The sequence below is a fragment of the Nerophis ophidion genome, linkage group LG06, assembly GCF_033978795.1.
Source record: "Nerophis ophidion isolate RoL-2023_Sa linkage group LG06, RoL_Noph_v1.0, whole genome shotgun sequence".
Lineage (NCBI taxonomy): Eukaryota > Metazoa > Chordata > Actinopteri > Syngnathiformes > Syngnathidae > Nerophis > Nerophis ophidion.
This window is the reverse complement of record NC_084616.1, coordinates 8661094-8680585: the sequence shown is the minus strand read 5'-3', so window position 1 is coordinate 8680585 and position 19492 is coordinate 8661094. Positions and strand designations below refer to the sequence as shown.

General features: G+C 42.4%; 1 protein-coding gene across 1 annotated transcript in view; it reads left to right on the top strand.

Annotated features, from left to right (window-relative positions):
• The window catches only part of plxna2 (plexin A2), an 801241-nt gene that overhangs the window by 610328 nt on the left and 171421 nt on the right, over positions 1 to 19492 (top strand). Inside the window, exons 8-11 of the mRNA XM_061902603.1 lie at positions 4484 to 4580; positions 7144 to 7258; positions 14649 to 14849; positions 18971 to 19067. Of these exons, the coding sequence (XP_061758587.1) occupies positions 4484 to 4580; positions 7144 to 7258; positions 14649 to 14849; positions 18971 to 19067 (510 nt within the window). The remainder of the gene's footprint in view (positions 1 to 4483; positions 4581 to 7143; positions 7259 to 14648; positions 14850 to 18970; positions 19068 to 19492) is intronic.

Here is a 19492-nt window from a genome sequence, read left to right as displayed (position 1 = left end):
GTAAAAGCCACATATATTATGTGACTGGGCCGGCACGCTGTTTCTATGGAGGAAAGGCGGATGTGACGACAGTTTGTGGGGGACGCTAAAGGCAGTGCCTTTAAGGCACGCCCCCAATATTGTTGTCCGGGTGGAAATCAGGAGAATGGTTGCCCCGGGAGTTTTTCAGGAGAGGTACTGAAATTCCGGAATCTCCCGGGAAACTCGCAGCAATGTCACTTAAAAATGCCTGTTAAAAAATAATATTAAATGGGGAACCGGTACTTTTCAAACAGGGTATAGTACCGTTTCTGATTCATCAGTACCTCGATACTATACTAGTACCGCTATACTGTACAAACCCAGTTCTGATCCATCTCTGTATGTCCTCTTATGCTCTGGCAGACCAGCAGTTATGTAGCCCAAGCAATGTCTAATGGACACTTGTAAACTAGGGTTAGTTTAATTAAAAAAATAAGAATAAAAGACACAACCGAGGTTGGCGAGGCTGCCCTAGGATTAGAATCCTCAAGGTCACACGCTTTTTCCAGCACACTCGAAACCGGAGTCTGATTCCCAACAGGTGCTGTGGAGAGAGCAGGGCATTGTGGGTCACGCCTGCCTCCTACACACACACACACACACACTTGCTGTATTTATGGAGTGAGTATTCCCGTGTTGATAGATGAGAGTGTTTTACGGAGAACAGACAAGCTGGCAGAACGCTGCCTTGCTGAAGGTGTAAGCACACCATTACACCCGAGTTTGTTGTTTTGGTTTCACTTTAATGCCGTGTCGTCATGCCACGATGACTGCAGAGCTTTACACGCACTGTTGTCCCCTGCAGAGCATCTTATTGTGATCGTTGACAAGTACTTTAACACCCCCAGTATCACCCTGACTGCAATGCTGCCCCCTGGTGGCCGTGAGCAGCATAGGGCTGAGCAGAGTGATGTCATCGTCTCATGCAAGGGTGGTCATTACCTGGATGGCCAGCTAGTGGTGGATGGTGGAGGGTGTGTCAGTGGATGGTGGAGGGTGTGTGAGTGGATGGTGGAGGGTGTGTCAGTGGATGGTGGAGGGTGTGTCAGTGGGTGGTGGAGGGTGTGTCAGTGGGTGGTGGAGGGTGTGTCGGTGGATGGTGGAGGGTGTGTCAGTGGATGGTGGAGGGTGTGTCAGTGGATGGTGGAGGGTGTGGCAGTGGATGGTGGAGGGTGTGTGAGTGGATGGTGGAGGGTGTGGCAGTGGATGGTGGAGGGTGTGGCAGTGGATGGTGGAGGGTGTGTCAGTGGATGGCGGAGGGTGTGTGAGTGGATGGTGGAGGGTGTGTCAGTGGATGGTGGAGGGTGTGTCAGTGGATGGTGGAGGGTGTGTGAGTGGATGGTGGAGGGTGTGTCAGTGGATGGTGGAGGGTGTGTCAGTGGATGGTGGAGGGTGTGTCAGTGGATGGTGGAGGGTGTGTGAGTGGATGGTGGAGGGTGTGTGAGTGGATGGTGGAGGGTGTGTGAGTGGATGGTGGAGGGTGTGTCAGTGGATGGTGTAGGGTGTATGTCAGTGGATGGTGTGTCAATGGATGGTGTGTCAGTGGATGGTGTGTCAGTGGATGGTGGAGGGTGTGTGAGTGGATGGTGGAGGGTGTGGCAGTGGATGGTGGAGGGTGTGGCAGTGGATGTGGAGGGTGTGTCAGTGGATGATGGAGGGTGTGTCAGTGGATGGTGGAGGGTGTGTCAGTGGATGGGGGAGCGTGTGTCAGTGGATGGTGGAGGGTGTGTCAGTGGATGGTGGAGGGTGTGTCAGTGGATGGTGGAGGGTGTGTCAGTGGATGGGGGAGCGTGTGTCAGTGGATGGTGGAGGGTGTGTCAGTGGATGGTGTGTCAGTGGATGGGGGAGGGTGTGTCAGTGGATGGCGGAGGGTGTGTCAGTGGATGGCGGAGGGTGTGTCAGTGGATGGTGGAGGGTGTGTCAGTGGATGGTTGACGGTTTGTGAGTGGGTGGTGGAGGGTGTGTCAGTGGATGGCGGAGGGTGTGTCAGTGGATGGCGGAGGGTGTGTCAGTGGATGGCGGAGGGTGTGTCAGTGGATGGTTGACGGTTTGTGAGTGGGTGGTGGAGGGTGTGTCAGTGGATGGTGGAGGGTGTGCCAGTGGATGGTGGAGGGTGTGTCAGTGGATGGTGGAGGGTGTGTCAGTGGATGGTGGAGGGTGTGTCAGTGGATGGTTGAGGGTGTGTCAGTGGATGGTGGAGGGTGTGTCAGTGGATGGTTGAGGGTGTGTCAGTGGGTGGCGGAGGGTGTGTCAGTGGATGGTGGAGGGTGTGTCAGTGGATGGTGGAGGGTGGAGGGTGTGTCAGTGGATGGTGGAGGGTGGAGGGTGTGTTAGTGGATGGTGGAGGGTGTGTCAGTGGATGGTGGAGGGTGTGTCAGTGGATGGTGGAGGGTGTGTCAGTGGATGGTGGAGGGTGTGTGAGTGGATGGTGGAGGGTGTGTCAGTGGATGGTGGAGGGTGTGTCAGTGGATGGTGGAGGGTGTGTGAGTGGATGGTGGAGGGTGTGTGAGTGGATGGTGGAGGGTGTGTGAGTGGATGGTGGAGGGTGTGTGAGTGGATGGTGGAGGGTGTGTCAGTGGATGGTGTAGGGTGTATGTCAGTGGATGGTGTGTCAATGGATGGTGTGTCAGTGGATGGTGTGTCAGTGGATGGTGGAGGGTGTGTGAGTGGATGGTGGAGGGTGTGGCAGTGGATGGTGGAGGGTGTGGCAGTGGATGATGGAGGGTGTGTCAGTGGATGGTGGAGGGTGTGTCAGTGGATGGGGGAGCGTGTGTCAGTGGATGGTGGAGGGTGTGTCAGTGGATGGTGTGTCAGTGGATGGTGGAGGGTGTGTCAGTGGATGGTGGAGGGTGTGTCAGTGGATGGTGGAGGGTGTGTCAGTGGATGGGGGAGCGTGTGTCAGTGGATGGTGGAGGGTGTGTCAGTGGATGGTGTGTCAGTGGATGGGGGAGGGTGTGTCAGTGGATGGCGGAGGGTGTGTCAGTGGATGGCGGAGGGTGTGTGAGTGGATGGTGGAGGGTGTGTCAGTGGATGGTTGACGGTTTGTGAGTGGGTGGTGGAGGGTGTGTCTGTGGATGGCGGAGGGTGTGTCAGTGGATGGCGGAGGGTGTGTCAGTGGATGGCGGAGGGTGTGTCAGTGGATGGTTGACGGTTTGTGAGTGGGTGGTGGAGGGTGTGTCAGTGGATGGTGGAGGGTGTGTCAGTGGATGGTGGAGGGTGTGTCAGTGGATGGTGGAGGGTGGAGGGTGTGTCAGTGGATGGTGGAGGGTGGAGGGTGTATTAGTGGATGGTGGAGGGTGTGTCAGTGGATGGCGGAGGGTGTGTCAGTGGATGGTGGAGGGTGGAGGGTGTGTCAGTGGATGGTGGAGGGTGTGTCAGTGGATGGTGGAGGGTGTGTCAGTGGATGGCAGAGGGTGTGTCAGTGGATGGCAGAGGGTGTGTCAGTGGATGGTGGAGGGTGTGTCAGTCCATCGCTAGCCAGTCATTTAAAAAAAATAGACCTAAAAATGAGCGATCATCAACCTTCACCAAGACGCCACGGGGTCTTGTGAGATGACGCTGGCTGCTGCCAGATCATAATTAAGAAAAAACGACCGACAGGAAGGCGAGAAACACTTTTTATGCCGACTGACACCCACGCCGTACCCGCCGTGAAAACCGCACAGTTTCTGTCTTCACAATAAAAGCCCTGCTTCGCCCCGCCTGCGCTAACAAAATAAGAGTCTCGGGAAGCCAGAGCGCACACAAGCTAGCAAGCTAATACATATGTATGTATTCAGGTTTCCCTGCTCTTCGGGGGATTTTAAAATCCCCGAAAAGCAGGGACAAGCAGTAGAAAAAAATTGATGGATGGATGGATGAATTCTGTCTCTGTTGAACTCCTTGCTTCTTGTCTTGTTTGATAGATGTCATCGGTGTTTGAACCTGACAAAATTAGTCTTTAGTCGATTTTTTAAATTTTTTTTTTAAACCAACTCAGGACTACTTGAGAAATGTAGCGACAGTTCCTAAGTCTTCTTATCCTCTGGCTGAGCGGGTGTGTATGTACCGTACGCAGTTGTAACTACAGGCTCCATTCGCAGACAGTCCCGTTATAATGTGTTCATTTAATGGTCACAACAAAGTGTTTGATATCATCTTGATTCATGCTCGCTGCTCTCGATAATGATGAAACTATTTTAAATGACTTGTAAACACTTCCCGACGTATTTTTGTTGACTGTGAGTGAATTTAGAGGTGTGTCTGTGTGAGTGACAGGAAGAAAAGCTCTGACCTGCTTGGGAGATGAGGCCGTTTATCTCCAACCCGATCATGAATATAAGACGATTTGTCCCTTTTGGGGGAAAAATACCATCCTGAATATGATAATTGCAAACACAAATCCACCTTTTGAAGGCTTCTTGGTTGTGTTTAAAGACGCGGTGAAGAAGTTGTCATCTTGGGGTCTTCTTGCTGTCTGCAGATTGGTCGGGCGTGGAACTGAGGCTCAACTCAAAGGAGACCCGGCAGATGCTCATCAGCACCGAGGTCAAGTTCTACAACTGCAGCGTCCACCAACTGTGAGTGTCTCCCCAACAAAAACAGTGTGGCTAATCACCCACTGATTGCAGGAAGTCCTTATATGGCAATAGGTGCAGTCTTTGTGGCACTTTACTGGGAAATGCATGAAAGTGTGTTTCTTTTTTTCCCACAAGCTCCATAAGTGTACATTTGTCAATGTAGAATATTCTAGAATGTCACTATGCAATTGTACAACATAATAAGTATGAATATTGTACATTATGACATGTAATCAGTGTAAGAGTATAAATATTGCACTGTATGAAGTGGTTACTATTGGAGAAATGCAAGTGTTACAAAGTATGAAGTGGTTACTATTGCATAAATGTCAATATTACAAAGTAGGGAGGAGTTACTATTGCAGAAATAGAAAAATAAAAGTATTGCACTGTATGAAGTGGTATATATGTACATATACATAAATATGTGTATATATACATATATACATACATATATATGTATTTTTATACATATACCAATGTATGTATATATATATATATATATATATATGTATACATACATATATACACATACGTGTGTGCATGTGTGTGTGTGTGTGTATATGTATATATATATATATATATATATATATACACAGACATTTATACACATATATGTATGTATATATGTATGTAAACATATACATATATGTGTGTATATATATATGTATATATATGTATACATACATATATACACATACGTGTGTGTGTGTGTGTGTGTGTGTGTGTGTGTGTGTGTGTGTGTGTGTGTGTGTGTGTGTGTGTGTGTGTGTGTGTGTGTGTGTGTGTGTGTGTGTGTGTGTGTGTGTATATATGTATACATACATATATACACATACGTGTGTGGGTGTGGGTGTGTGTGTGTGTGTGTGTATATATATATATATATATATATATATATATATATATATATATATATATACACAAACATTTATACACATATATGTATGTATATATGTATGTAAACATATACATATATGTGTCTATATATATATATACATATATGTGTGTATATATATGCATATATACATACAGTAGATATATATGTATATACACTTATATGTGTATGTATACATATATATATATACGTATGTATACATATATACATACATATATGTATGTATACATGTACATATATGTATATATACACATATGTGTGTATATAGATATATACATATATACGTACATATATATGTATACATACATATATACATATATATGTATATAAATATACATATATGTGTGTTTATATATACACACACATATGTGTATGTATATATGTAAATATGTGTGTATACATGTATGCATATATGTATATACATACTGTATATATGTGTATATGTATATACGTATATACATATGTATATATATGTATGTATATGTATAGATATATTTATATATACATACATATATATGTATACATATATATGTGTATACATATACATATATGTGTGTTTATATATACACACACATATATGTGTATGTAAATATGTGTTTATATATGCATATACATACTGTATATATGTATATACGTATATACATATGTATATATATGTATGTATGTATGTATATATATATACATACATTTTTTTCCTTCTTGATGTCTGAAGAAGGGTAGAAATACAAGAACGCACGCATGCACACACACACAAACACACACACACACGCACACACACAAACACACACAATATAGCGCTAATGATAATTGCAGGTTGAAACTGCACAAGTGTCCTATTTCTTCTGATTACTGTCCACAGTCCTCCATCACGACAAAAAAAAAAAAAAAAATGGGTGGAACGTAAACATCCTTGCATGAAGGACTTGACCCTGATGCTGTCAGGTCCAGAGCCAAGAACCGGGACACGACAACAGCAGGTGTCCACTTGGGATCATTTTCCTCGGTGGCGTGACGGCCAATTTTGTGCCACTCTCTCTTTTTTTTTTTTTTTTTGTCCTGTCCAGCTTCTCAGGCAAATCATATAGTTGATGTAGAAAAAGAGAAGTGTAGGATACCTTTCTTGTTGCCTTTTTTGAATTTGACTTTATTAAATGTATTTATATTATCATTTGGTGCAGCCGGGGGATAGAAAGAAAAAAAAAATGAAGACGGAGGGGGAAATTGTGGGGATAAGAGGGGGATTAGACAGAGAGACAAAAACAACAATAACAACATAAACAACAACAACAAAAGAACAACACCAGCGCATACGATATATACAAATATGATGTAAAAGTGATTGCAAAGAAGCAGTTAGTGAAATAAATAATAATATAGAAATGACAATGAGCATTTTTACACTAAAACTGGACCAATACAAATACCAATAGAAAAAGCGCTATTGATCATGAACATGATCAACAATACGTATAAATAATGATAACTAGAAAGATAATAAAAAAAATAAATGAAAAAAAAAAAGGAATACCGAAAGATGGAGGGGAAGAGAGAGAGGAAACCTATATTAATCTTGTAGATTGTTATAGATTAACATATTTTTGTGCCACTCTCACACTCTCTCTGTGTGTGTGTATGTGTGTGCATGTGTGTGTGTGTCCCATGCAGGTGTTTGTCGTGTGTGAACAGCGCCTTCCGCTGCCACTGGTGCAAGTACCGCAACTTGTGCACCCACGACCCCTCCAGTTGCTCCTTCCAGGAGGGACGAGTCAACGCCTCGGAGGTCAGTAATCAAACGCTGTTCGCTAGCGCGCTACGTAGCGCCGTGTTAGCATCTTGCCTCCGTCAAACATCTTCTTTGACAAAAGAAAAAATGGTGTTGCCATATCTCAAAACCCCAGCTGTAGTCTCAAACCTAAGTCTAACCCAGTGTTGGGGTCGGGATTTTACCGTGACATTGTTGGTTTTGCCAGCAGAGGAGCATGTTCGGCAGCACGCACACACCGAGTACTTACAAGCAGATACAAGGTGTAGACAGAAAAAGGGAGAACGGACGCATTTTGGTGTAAAAAGTAAAGATAAACAAGGTTTTTGGGGACCATGTTGACAAAAATTCAGTTTTTCATTTAAATTGCTGTCTTGTCAAGTTAGCATTAGCTAGCAGAGGAGCATGTTCGGCAGCACACACACACTGAGTACTTACAAGCAGATACAAGGTGTAGACAGAAAAAGGGAGAACGGAAGCATTTTGGTGTAAAAAGTAAAGATAAACAAGGTTTTTGGGGACCAAGTTGACAAAAATTCAGTTTTTCATTTAAATTGCTGTCTTGTCAAGTTAGCATTAGCTAGCAGAGGAGCATGTTCGGCAGCGCGCGCACACCAAGTACTTACAAGCAGATACAAGGTGTAGACAGAAAAAGGGAGAACGGAAGCGTTTTGGTGTAAAAAGTAAAGATAAACAAGGTTTTTGGGGACCAAGTTGACAAAAATTCTGTTTTTCATTTAAATTGCTGTCTTGTCAAGTTAGCATTAGCTACCTAGCCGTAACACGGCTTTTACTCGAAGCAGAATGTGTCGATAGCCTTGATCGTCGCAACTTTTGTTAGTTTTGTCCCCTCCAAAAAAGGTAGTTTGACTATCTGGAGAAAGCCCCATTATTGGAGAAGTGAGCGGCTAGCTAGCGTGACATGACATCTGTGTTGGGCTAGCATGCTAACAGTAGCTTTCCTCTTTTTTGTTTGTATTTGGACTAGGGTTGTATATCAGTACTAGTATAATATCGCGGTATTAATGAATCAAAAACGGTACTATACTATTTTTGAAAAGAACCGCTTCACGTCGACGTAACATTGTTGGTTTGATCAGCGGAGGAGCATGTTCGGCAGTGCGCGCACACCGAGTACTTACAACCAGATACAAGTTGTAGACAGAAAAAGGGAGAACGGACGCATTTTGGTGTAAAAAGTAAAGATAAACAACGTTTTCGGGGACCAAGTTGACAAAAATTATTTTTTCATTTAACTTGCTGTCTTGTCAAGTTAGCATTAGCTACCTAGCCATAGCACGGCTTTTAATCGAAGCAGAATGTGTCGATAGCCTTGATCGTCGCAACTCTTGTTAGTTTTGTCCCCTCCAAAAAAGGTAGTTTGACTATCTTGAGAAAGCCACATTATTGGAGAAGTGAGGTGACATCTGTGTTGGGCTAGCATGCTAACTAACAATAGCATGACGCTTTCCTCTTTTTTGTTTGAATTTGGACTATGGTTGTACGGTATAGCTGTACTAGTATAGTATCGCAGTATTAATTAATCAAAAATGGTACTATACTCTTTTTGAAAAGAACCGGTTCGCGTGGTCGAGATATTGTTGGTTTAACCAGCAGAGGAGCATGTTCGGCAGCACACACACACTGAGTACTTACAAGCAGATACAAGCTGTAGACAGAAAAAGGGAGAACGGACGCATTTTGGTGTAAAAAGTAAAGATAAACAACGTTTTTAGGGACCAAGTTGACAAAAATTCTGTTTTTCATTTAACTTGCTGTCTTGTCAAGTTAGCATTAGCTACCTAGCCGTAGCACGGCTTTTACTCGAAGCACAATGTGTTGATTGCCTTAATCGTTTTAATTCATGTTAGTTACATCCCCCCCAAAAAAGGTAGTCTGACTATCTTGAGAAAGCCACATTATTGGAGAAGTGAGGTGACATCTGTGTTGGGCTAGCATGCTAACTAACAATAGCATGACGCTTACCTCTTTTTTGTTTGCATTTGGACTAGGTTTGTACGGTATACCTGCACTAGTATAGTATCGCGGTATTAATTAATCAAAAATGGTACTATACTCTTTTTGAAAAGAACCGGTTCGCGTGGTCGAGATATTGTTGGTTTAACCAGCAGAGGAGCATGTTCGGCAGCGCGCGCACACCGAGTACTTACAAGCAGATACAAGGTGTAGACAGAAAAAGGGAGAACGGACGCGTTTTGGTGTAAAAAGTAAAGATAAACAAGGTTTTTGGGGACCATGTTGACAAAAATTGTGTTTTTCATTTAAATTGCTGTCTTGTCAAGTTAGCATTTGCTACCTAGCCATAGCACGGCTTTTAATCGAAGCAGAATGTGTCGATAGCCTTGATCGTCGCAACTCTTGTTAGTTTTGTCCCCTCCAAAAAAGGTAGTTTGAGTATCTGGAGAAAGCCACATTATTGGAGAAGTGTACGGCTAGCTAGCGTGACGTGACATCTGTGTTGGGCTAGCATGCTAACAATAACTTTCCTCTTTTTTGTTTGTATTAGGACTAGAGTTTTATAGCGGTACTAGTATAGTATCGCGGTATTAATGAATCAAAAACGAGACTATACTATTTTTGATAAGACCCGTTTTGCGGCGTCGTGCCATTGTTGGTTTTGCCAGCAGAGGAGCATGTTCGGCAGTGCGCACACACTGAGTACTTACAAGGAGACACAGCTTGTAGACAGGAAAAGGGAGAACGGACGCATTTTGGTGTAAAAAGTAAAGATAAAGAACGTTTTTCGGGACCAAGTTGACAAAAATTCTGTTTTTCATTTAACTTGCTGTCTTGTCAAGTTAGCATTAGCTACCTAGCCGTAGCACGGCTTTTACTCGAAGCACAATGTGTTGATTGCCTTAATCGTTTTAACTCATGTTAGTTACATCCCCCCCAAAAAATGGTAGTTTGACTATCTTGAGAAAGCCACATTATTGGAGAAGTGAGGTGACATCTGTGTTGGGCTAGCATGCTAACTAACAATAGCATGACGCTTACCTCTTTTTTGTTTGCATTTGGACTAGGTTTGTACGGTATACCTGTACTAGTATAGTATCGCGGTATTAATTTATCAAAAATGGTACTATACTCTTTTTGAAAAGAACCGGTTCGCGTCGTCGAGGTATTGTTGGTTTTACCAGCAGAGGAGCATGTTCGGCAGCGCACACACACAGAGTACTTACAACAGACACAGTGTGTAGACAGAAAAGGGAGAATGGACGCAGTTTGGTGTAAAAAGTAAAGATAAAGGTGAAGTTATAACACTGAAACACCCTCAGGAAAAGCTGCTTTAAAACATAGCTAGCTAGCTAACGGCTAACGTCCATCCACAGTGTTTTAGCTACTTCTAAATCACTATTCCTCACCTCCATGGCAACAAATAAAGTACGTTTTTTTACAAGTCACTACACGCCGTAGGAGGATACAATAGCTCACCGCCGTCACAATGTAAACAAACGCCACGGGTGGATCTACACATGACGTCCACTGTAATGATACCAAGTACAAGAGCGTATCTAGTCGATACTACTATAACCCATTTTTATGGACTCGCCTCTTTGTGATGTTACGTTCCTGCTGTAAGCTGTTATACAGTATGTGCCTCCAGCTCTTATTTTGAAGGCACTAAGAGCAGAAGTGGTGGAGCGGATATTTTGGAAACAAACGGAAATAAAAGGGGTCCTGGTGTAAAACTGGAGCTTCCGTGTTTGTTATTCTGTAGTTTTATACAGTATAGGCGACAAATATAAACATTGAGTTGTTTTTTTTTAAAACATCCGCTCCAAGTGTCGTTGAGGAGGGAGGGAGGTCAAAAGCGTCCATCGTTGAGGTGTTTTCTGAACGGCCTGGTCCTGTTTCCACAGCGTCAAGGCCGTTTGAGGGAGTCAAATCGTAGTTTAGGATGTTTGTTTTCCGCGAGCAGATAAAACAATGACGTGTCTGTTCTATTCATCCATGTAAATCAATTCAATTCTCCTTTTCAGCAAGCTTCTCCATGATGTGATCCATCTTGTGATTTAGTTCAGAAATCGCCGCAATCTGAGCTGCTGTGACTTAGATGACCATAGTAACTAATTAGATGACCATAGTAACTAATTAGATGACCATAGTAACTAATTAGATGACCATAGTAACTAATTAGATGACCATAGTAACTGATTAGATGACCATAGTAACTAATTAGATGAACATGGTAACTAATTAGATTACCATAGTAACTAATTAGATGATCATAGCAATTAATTAGATGACCATAGCAACTAATTAGATGACCATAGTAACTAATTAGATGATCATAGCAACTAATTAGATGACCATAGCAACTAATTAGATGACCATAGTAACTAATTAGATAACCATAGTAACTAATTAGATTACCATAGTAACTAATTAGATGACCATAGTAACTAATTAGATGACAACAGTAACTGATTAGATGACCATAGTAACTAATTAGATGACCATAGTAACTATTTAGATGACCATAGCAACTAATTAGATGACCATAGTAACTAATTAGATGAATATAGTAACTAATTAGATGGCCATAGTAACTAATTAGATGACCATAGTAACTAATTAGATGACCATAGTAACTAATTAGATGACCATAGTAACTGATTAGATGACCATAGTAACTAATTAGATGAACATGGTAACTAATTAGATTACCATAGTAACTAATTAGATGATCATAGCAATTAATTAGATGACCATAGCAACTAATTAGATGACCATAGTAACTAATTAGATGATCATAGCAACTAATTAGATGACCATAGCAACTAATTAGATGACCATAGTAACTAATTAGATAACCATAGTAACTAATTAGATTACCATAGTAACTAATTAGATGACCATAGTAACTAATTAGATGACAACAGTAACTGATTAGATGACCATAGTAACTAATTAGATGACCATAGTAACTATTTAGATGACCATAGCAACTAATTAGATGACCATAGTAACTAATTAGATGAATATAGTAACTAATTAGATGGCCATAGTAACTAATTAGATGACCATAGCAACTATTTAGGTGACCATAGCAACTATTTAGATGACCATAGTAACTAATTAGATGACCATAGTAACTAATTAGATGACCATAGTAACTAATTAGATGACCATAGTAACTAATTAGATGACCATAGTAACTTATTAGATAACCATAGTAACTAATTAGATGACCATAGTAACTAATTCGATGACCATAGTAACTAATTAGATGACCATAGTAACTAATTAGATGACCATAGTAACTAGTTGGATGACCATATTAACTAATTAGATGACCATAGCAACTAATTAGATGACCATAGTAACTAATTAGATGACCATAGTAACTAATTAAATGACCATAGTAACTAATTAGAGGACCATAGCAACTAATTAGATGACCATAGTAACTAATTAGATGACCATAGTAACTAATTAGATGACCATAGTAACTAATTAGATGACCATAGTAACTAGTTAGATGACCATAGTAACTGATTAAATGACCATAGTAACTAATTAGATGACAACAGTAACTGATTGGATGACCATAGTAACTAATTAGATGACCATAGTAACTAATTAGATAACCATAGTAACTAATTAGATGACCATAGTAACTAATTAGATGACCATAGCAACTAATTAGATGACCATAGTAACTAATTAGATGACCATAGTAACTGATTAGGTGACCATAGTAACTAATTAGATGACCATAGAAACTCATTAGATGACCATAGTAACTAATAGATAACCATAGTAACTAATTAGATGACCATGGCAACTAATTAGATTACCATAGTAACTAATTAGATGACCACAGCAACTAATTAGATGACCATAGTAACTAATTAGATGACCATAGCAACTAATTAGATGACCATAGTAACTAATTAGATGACAACAGTAACTGATTAGATGACCATAGTAACTAATTAGATGACTATAGCAACTAATTAGATGACCATAGCAACTAATTAGATGACCATAGCAACTAATTAGATTACCATAGTAACTAATTAGATGACCACAGCAACTAATTAGATGACCATAGCAACTAATTAGATGACCATAGTAACTAATTAGATGACCATAGTAACTAATTAGATGACAACAGTAACTGATTAGATGACCATAGTAACTAATTAGATGACTATAGCAACTAATTAGATGACCATAGCAACTAATTAGATGACCATAGTAACTAATTAGATGACCATAGTAACTAATTAGATGACCATGGTAACTAATTAGATGACCATAGCAACTAATTAGATGACCATAGTAACTAATTAAATGACTATAGCAACTAATTAGATGACCATAGCAACTAATTAGATGACCATAGTAACTAATTAGATGACTATAGCAACTAATTAGATGACCATAGCAACTAATTAGATGACCATAGTAACCAATTAGATGACCATGGTAACTAATTAGATGACCATAGTAACTAATTAGATGACCATAGCAACTAATTAGATGACCATAGTAACTAATTAGATGACTATAGCAACTAATTAGATGACCATAGCAACTAATTAGATGTCCATAGTAGCCAATTAGATGACCATGGTAACTAATTAGATGGCCATAGTAACTAATTAGATGACCATAGTAACTAATTAGATGACCATAGTAACTAATTAGATGACCATGGTAACTAATTAGATGACCATAGCAACTAATTAGATGACCATAGTAACTAATTAAATGACTATAGCAACTAATTAGATGACCATAGCAACTAATTAGATGACCATAGTAACTAATTAGATGACTATAGCAACTAATTAGATGACCATAGCAACTAATTAGATGACCATAGTAACTAATTAGATGACCATAGTAACTAATTAGATGACCATAGCAACTAATTAGATGACCATAGTAACTAATTAGATGACTATAGCAACTAATTAGATGACCATAGCAACTAATTAGATGACCATAGTAACCAATTAGATGACCATGGTAACTAATTAGATGGCCATAGTAACTAATTAGATGACCATAGTAACTAATTAGATGACATAGCAACTAATTAGATGACCATAGTAACTAATTAAATGACCATAGTAACTAATTAGAGGACCATAGCAACTAATTAGATGACCATAGTAACTAATTAGATTACCATAGTAACTAATTAGATGACCATAGTAACTAATTAGATGACCATAATAATTGGTATATGATCCAAAAGCCCAGATTCCAACCATCGAAATACTTAGTACAGTTCAAGCCTTATGGTCGGACTATAAAACAAGCGGTTTTATTCCGACGAGACGCCACCTGTGCCTGCGTTCTCCCGCCCCGTCACTCAACACGCCGTCTGCTCGGCGCCGCCGCCCTCCTCTCTGTGTCCGTCCCGCAGGACTGTCCCCAGCTGGTGCGCTCCGAGGAGATCCTGATCCCGGCGGGGGAGGTGAGGCCCATCACGCTGAAGGCCAAGAACCTACCACAGCCGCAGTCGGGCCAGCGGGGCTACGAGTGTGTGCTCCACATCCAGGGGGTCAGCCACCGGGTCACCGCCCTGAGGTTCAACAGCTCCAGCGTGCAGTGCCAGAACAGCTCGGTAGGACACCCCCCCCCCCCCCTTCCAAAGATCATCTATATGACAGGAGTGCTCACTAAAACAAGCTATTTGATGTCAACAATAGCGCATGTGTGACGAGGGCTGAAAATCACGATATTAGTCTTTTAAATCGCTCAATATAAATGAAGAAAAGTTCCAGCTGTGCTCTAAAGGGTGAGCTGATGTGGTGTGGTTGTACCCGTCTCGGCGGGGGCGAGCGCCTTGCATCACCAAGTTTAACAATACCCACACAAACACCCGTGAACGTGTTGGCGTATTAGCCGATGCTAACAACCCTAGCTTGACTACATTACAATAGCATGTACAAATATCTGACAGATTTCACACGCGGGACGGTTTACAAATAAGAATTGTTGTAGTTGTATTGTAAAAACATCCAAATTTTGCTTGGAGCGACGAATTACGAAACCATACGAGTAGAAACGCTATGGATAACTAAAAGACGGAATGGCACTATTACTATATTAATGTGACCCGTTACCTCCCTGCTTGGCACTCAGCAACAAGGGTTGGAATTGGGGGTTAAATCACCCAAAATTATTCCAGGGGCGTGGCCACCGCTGCTGCTCACTGCTCCCCTCGCCTCCCAGGGGGTGAACAAAGGGATGGGTCAAATGCAGAGGACAAATTTCACCACACTATCATTGGTACTTTAACTTTTTAACTTGAAAATGGCCTCGCAAGTACATATCTGCCACCTAATCAACAATTTGTTCTCCTCCTTTGTGGGCTAAAAAAGTGAGTGCCGCTGATTTCTCCGCTGGCCGGGTATGGCTACGGCGTAAATTGCAACTCGTGATCGGATAATCACTTTGGAGTGGCAAGTGAGTATCCAGTCACAGTCTCGTTAACACCAGGCTACCTAGATAGGCTACTGTCAACAACTTGTGATCCGATTGGCTATCGCGACTGTCTATCAACTGTATGTGCCCGTTCGCTTATTGTGTCTGCCCTGAGATTGGTAGGTTGTGAGTTCAAACCAAAGACTATAAAAATGGCAGCCGTTACCTCCATGCTTGGCACTCAGCAACAAGGGTTGGAATTGGGGGTTAAATCACCCGAAATGATTCCCGGGGCGCGGCCAACGCTGCTGCTCACTACTCCCCTCGCCTCCCAGGGGGTGACTTAAGGGGATGGGTCAAATGCAGCGGACAAATCTCACCACACTATCATTGGTACTTGAACTTTTTAACTTGAAAATGGCCTCGCAAGTACATATCTGCCACCTAATCAACAATTTGTTCTCCTCCTTTGTGGGCTAAAAAAGTGAGTGCCGCTGATTTCTCCGCTGGCCGGGTATGGCTACGGCGCAACTTCAGTAAATTGCAACTCGTGATCGGATAATCACTTTGGAGTGGCAAGTGAGTATCCAATCACAGTCTCGTTAACACTCGGCTACCTAGATAGGCTACTGTCAACAACTTGTGCTCTGATTGGCTATCACAATTGTTTATCAACTGTATGTGCCCGTTCGCTTAAAGTGTCCGCCCTGAGATCGGTAGGTCGTGAGTCATACCAAAGACAATAAAAATCTGATCCGTTACATCCCTGCTTGGCACTCAGCAACAAGGTTTGGAATTGGGGGTTAAATCACCCAAAATGATTCCCGGGCGTGCCCACCGCTGCTGCTCACTGCTCCCCTCACCTCCCAGGGAGTGACCAAGGGGATAGGTCAAATGCAGAGGACAAATCTCACCACACTATTTTTGGTACTTGAACTTTTTAACTTGAAAATGGCCTCGCAAGTACATATCTGCCACCTAATCAACAATTTGTTCTCCTCCTTTGTGGGCTAAAAAAGTGAGTGCCGCTGATTTCTCCGCTGGCCGGGTATGGCTACGGCTAAATTGCAACTCGTGATCGGATAATCACTTTGGAGTGGCAAGTGAGTATCCAATCACAGTCTCGTTAACACCACATAGATAGGCTACTGTCGACAACTTGTGATCTGATTGGCTATCGCGACTGTCTATCAACTGTATGTGCCCGTTCGCTTAAAGTGTCCGCCCTGAGATCGGTAGGTCGTGAGTTAAAACCCCGGCCGAGTCATACCAAAGACTATAAAAATCTGATCCGTTACATCCCTGCTTGGCACTCAGCAACAAGGGTTGGAATTGGGGGTTAAATCACCCAAAATGATTCCCGGGGCGCGGCCACCGCTGCTGCTCACTGCTCCCCTCGCCTCCCAGGGGTTGAACAAGGGGATGGGTCAAATGCAGCGGACAAATCTCACCACACTATCATTGGTACTTTGACTTTTTAACTTGAAAATGGCCTCGCAAGTACATATCTGCCACCTAATCAACAATTTGTCCTCCTCTTTTGTGGGCTAAAAAAGTGAGTGCCGCTGATTTCTCCGCTGGCCGGGTATGGCTACGGCGTAAATTGCAACTCGTGATCGGATAATCACTTTGGAGTGGCAAGTGAGTATCCAATCACAGTCTCGTTAACACCAGGCTACCTAGATAGGCTACTGTCAACAACTTGTGATCCGAGTGACTATCGCGACTGTCTATCAACTGTATGTGCCCGTTCGCTTATTGTGTCTGCCCTGAGATTGGTAGGTTGTGAGTTCAAACCAAAGACTATAAAAATGGGAGCCGTTACCTCCCTGCTTGGCACTCAGCAACAAGGGTTGGAATTGCGGGTTAAATCACCCAAAATGATTCCCGGGCGCGTCACCGCTGCTGCTCACTGCTCCCCTCACCTCCCAGGGGGTGAACAAGGAGATGGGTCAAATGCAGAGGACCAATTTCATCCCACTATCATTGGTACTTTAACTTTTTAACTTGAAAATGGCCTCACGAATATATTTCTGCCACCAAATCAACGTTTTGTTCTTCTCCTTTGTGGGATAAAAAAGTGTGTGCCGCTGATTTCTCCGCTGGCCGGGTATGGCTACGGCGCAACTTCAGTAAATTGCAACTCGTGATCGGATAATCACTTAGGAGTGGCAAGTGAGTATCCAATCACAGTCTCGTTAACACCACATAGATAGGCTACTGTCAACAACTTGTGATCTGATTGGCTATCACAATTGTCTATCAACTGTATGTGCCCGTTCGCTTAAAGTGTCCGCCCTGAGATCGGTAGGTCGTGAGTTCAAACCCCAGCCGAGTTATACCAAAGACTATAAAAATCTGATCCGTTACCTCCCTGCTTGGCACTCAGCAACAAGGGTTGGAATTGGGGGTTAAATCACCCAAAATGATTCCCGGGCGTGGCCACCGCTGCTCCCCTCACCTCCCAGGGGTTGAACAAGGGGATGGGTCAAATGCAGCGGACAAATCTCACCACACTATCATTGGTACTTTGACTTTTTAACTTGAAAATGGCCTCGCAAGTACATATCTGCCACCTAATCAACAATTTGTCCTCCTCTTTTGTGGGCTAAAAAAGTGAGTGCCGCTGATTTCTCCGCTGGCCGGGTATGGCTACGGCGTAAATTGCAACTCGTGATCGGATAATCACTTTGGAGTGGCAAGTGAGTATCCAATCACAGTCTCGTTAACACCAGGCTACCTAGATAGGCTACTGTCAACAACTTGTGATCCGAATGACTATCGCGACTGTCTATCAACTGTATGTGCCCGTTCGCTTAAAGTGTCTGCCCTGAGATTGGTAGGTTGTGAGTTCAAACCAAAGACTATAAAAATGGGAGCCGTTACCTCCCTGCTTGGCACTCAGCAACAAGGGTTGGAATTGGGGGTTGAATCACCCAAAATGATTCCCGGGCGTGGCCACCGCTGCTGCTCGCTGCTCCCCTCGCCTCCCAGGGGGTGACTAAGGGGATGGGTCAAATGCAGCGGTCAAATCTCACCCCACTATCATTGGTACTTGAACTTTTTAACTTGAAAATGGCCTCGCAAATATATTTCGGTCACCAAAACATTTTGTTCTCCTCCTTTGTGGGCTAATATTTGCATCCCAGCAGGATTCCAATCCAAAGACGTTTTACTCCCTGCTTTTTTCCCCCCTTCGCTGCCTGACGTCCAAGGTGGAAATAAGGCTGTCCTGTTCCTTGGTGTGATGATGTAACTTGGTGTGATGATGTAACTTGGGCATAAGAAGTGTACTAGTGACCCACTTCCTGTTTGCAGTATTTGTACGAGGGCATGAAGATCAGTGAGCTGCCCGTGGATTTCTCTGTGGTTTGGAACGGCAACTTCATTATTGACAACCCGGAGGACATTCAAGGTGAGTGGAGGCACGTAATGGACTGTACGGTACTGTACTGTACTGTACTGTACTGTACCGTACAGTACCGTACAGTACTGTACTGTACTGTACGGTACTGTACCATACTCCAGCACATTTGGAATAGTATGTGGATTTGTCGTATGTGATAAGCAATTATTCCCCTTGACAGCTATTAATAACCATCAACGTCCATTTTTTTTATTCCAAAAAATAATACATGTTTATGAAATACAATAATAAAGTTTTTTTATAATACTACAATAAAAACAGTAAAGAAAACTATAACTGTAAAATTACAAGAATAAATGATAAATGTCTGTCTTTAATTTGATTTAATATTAATGTTTTATATATATATATATATATATATATATATATATATATATATATATATATATATATATATATATAGTATGTGTGTG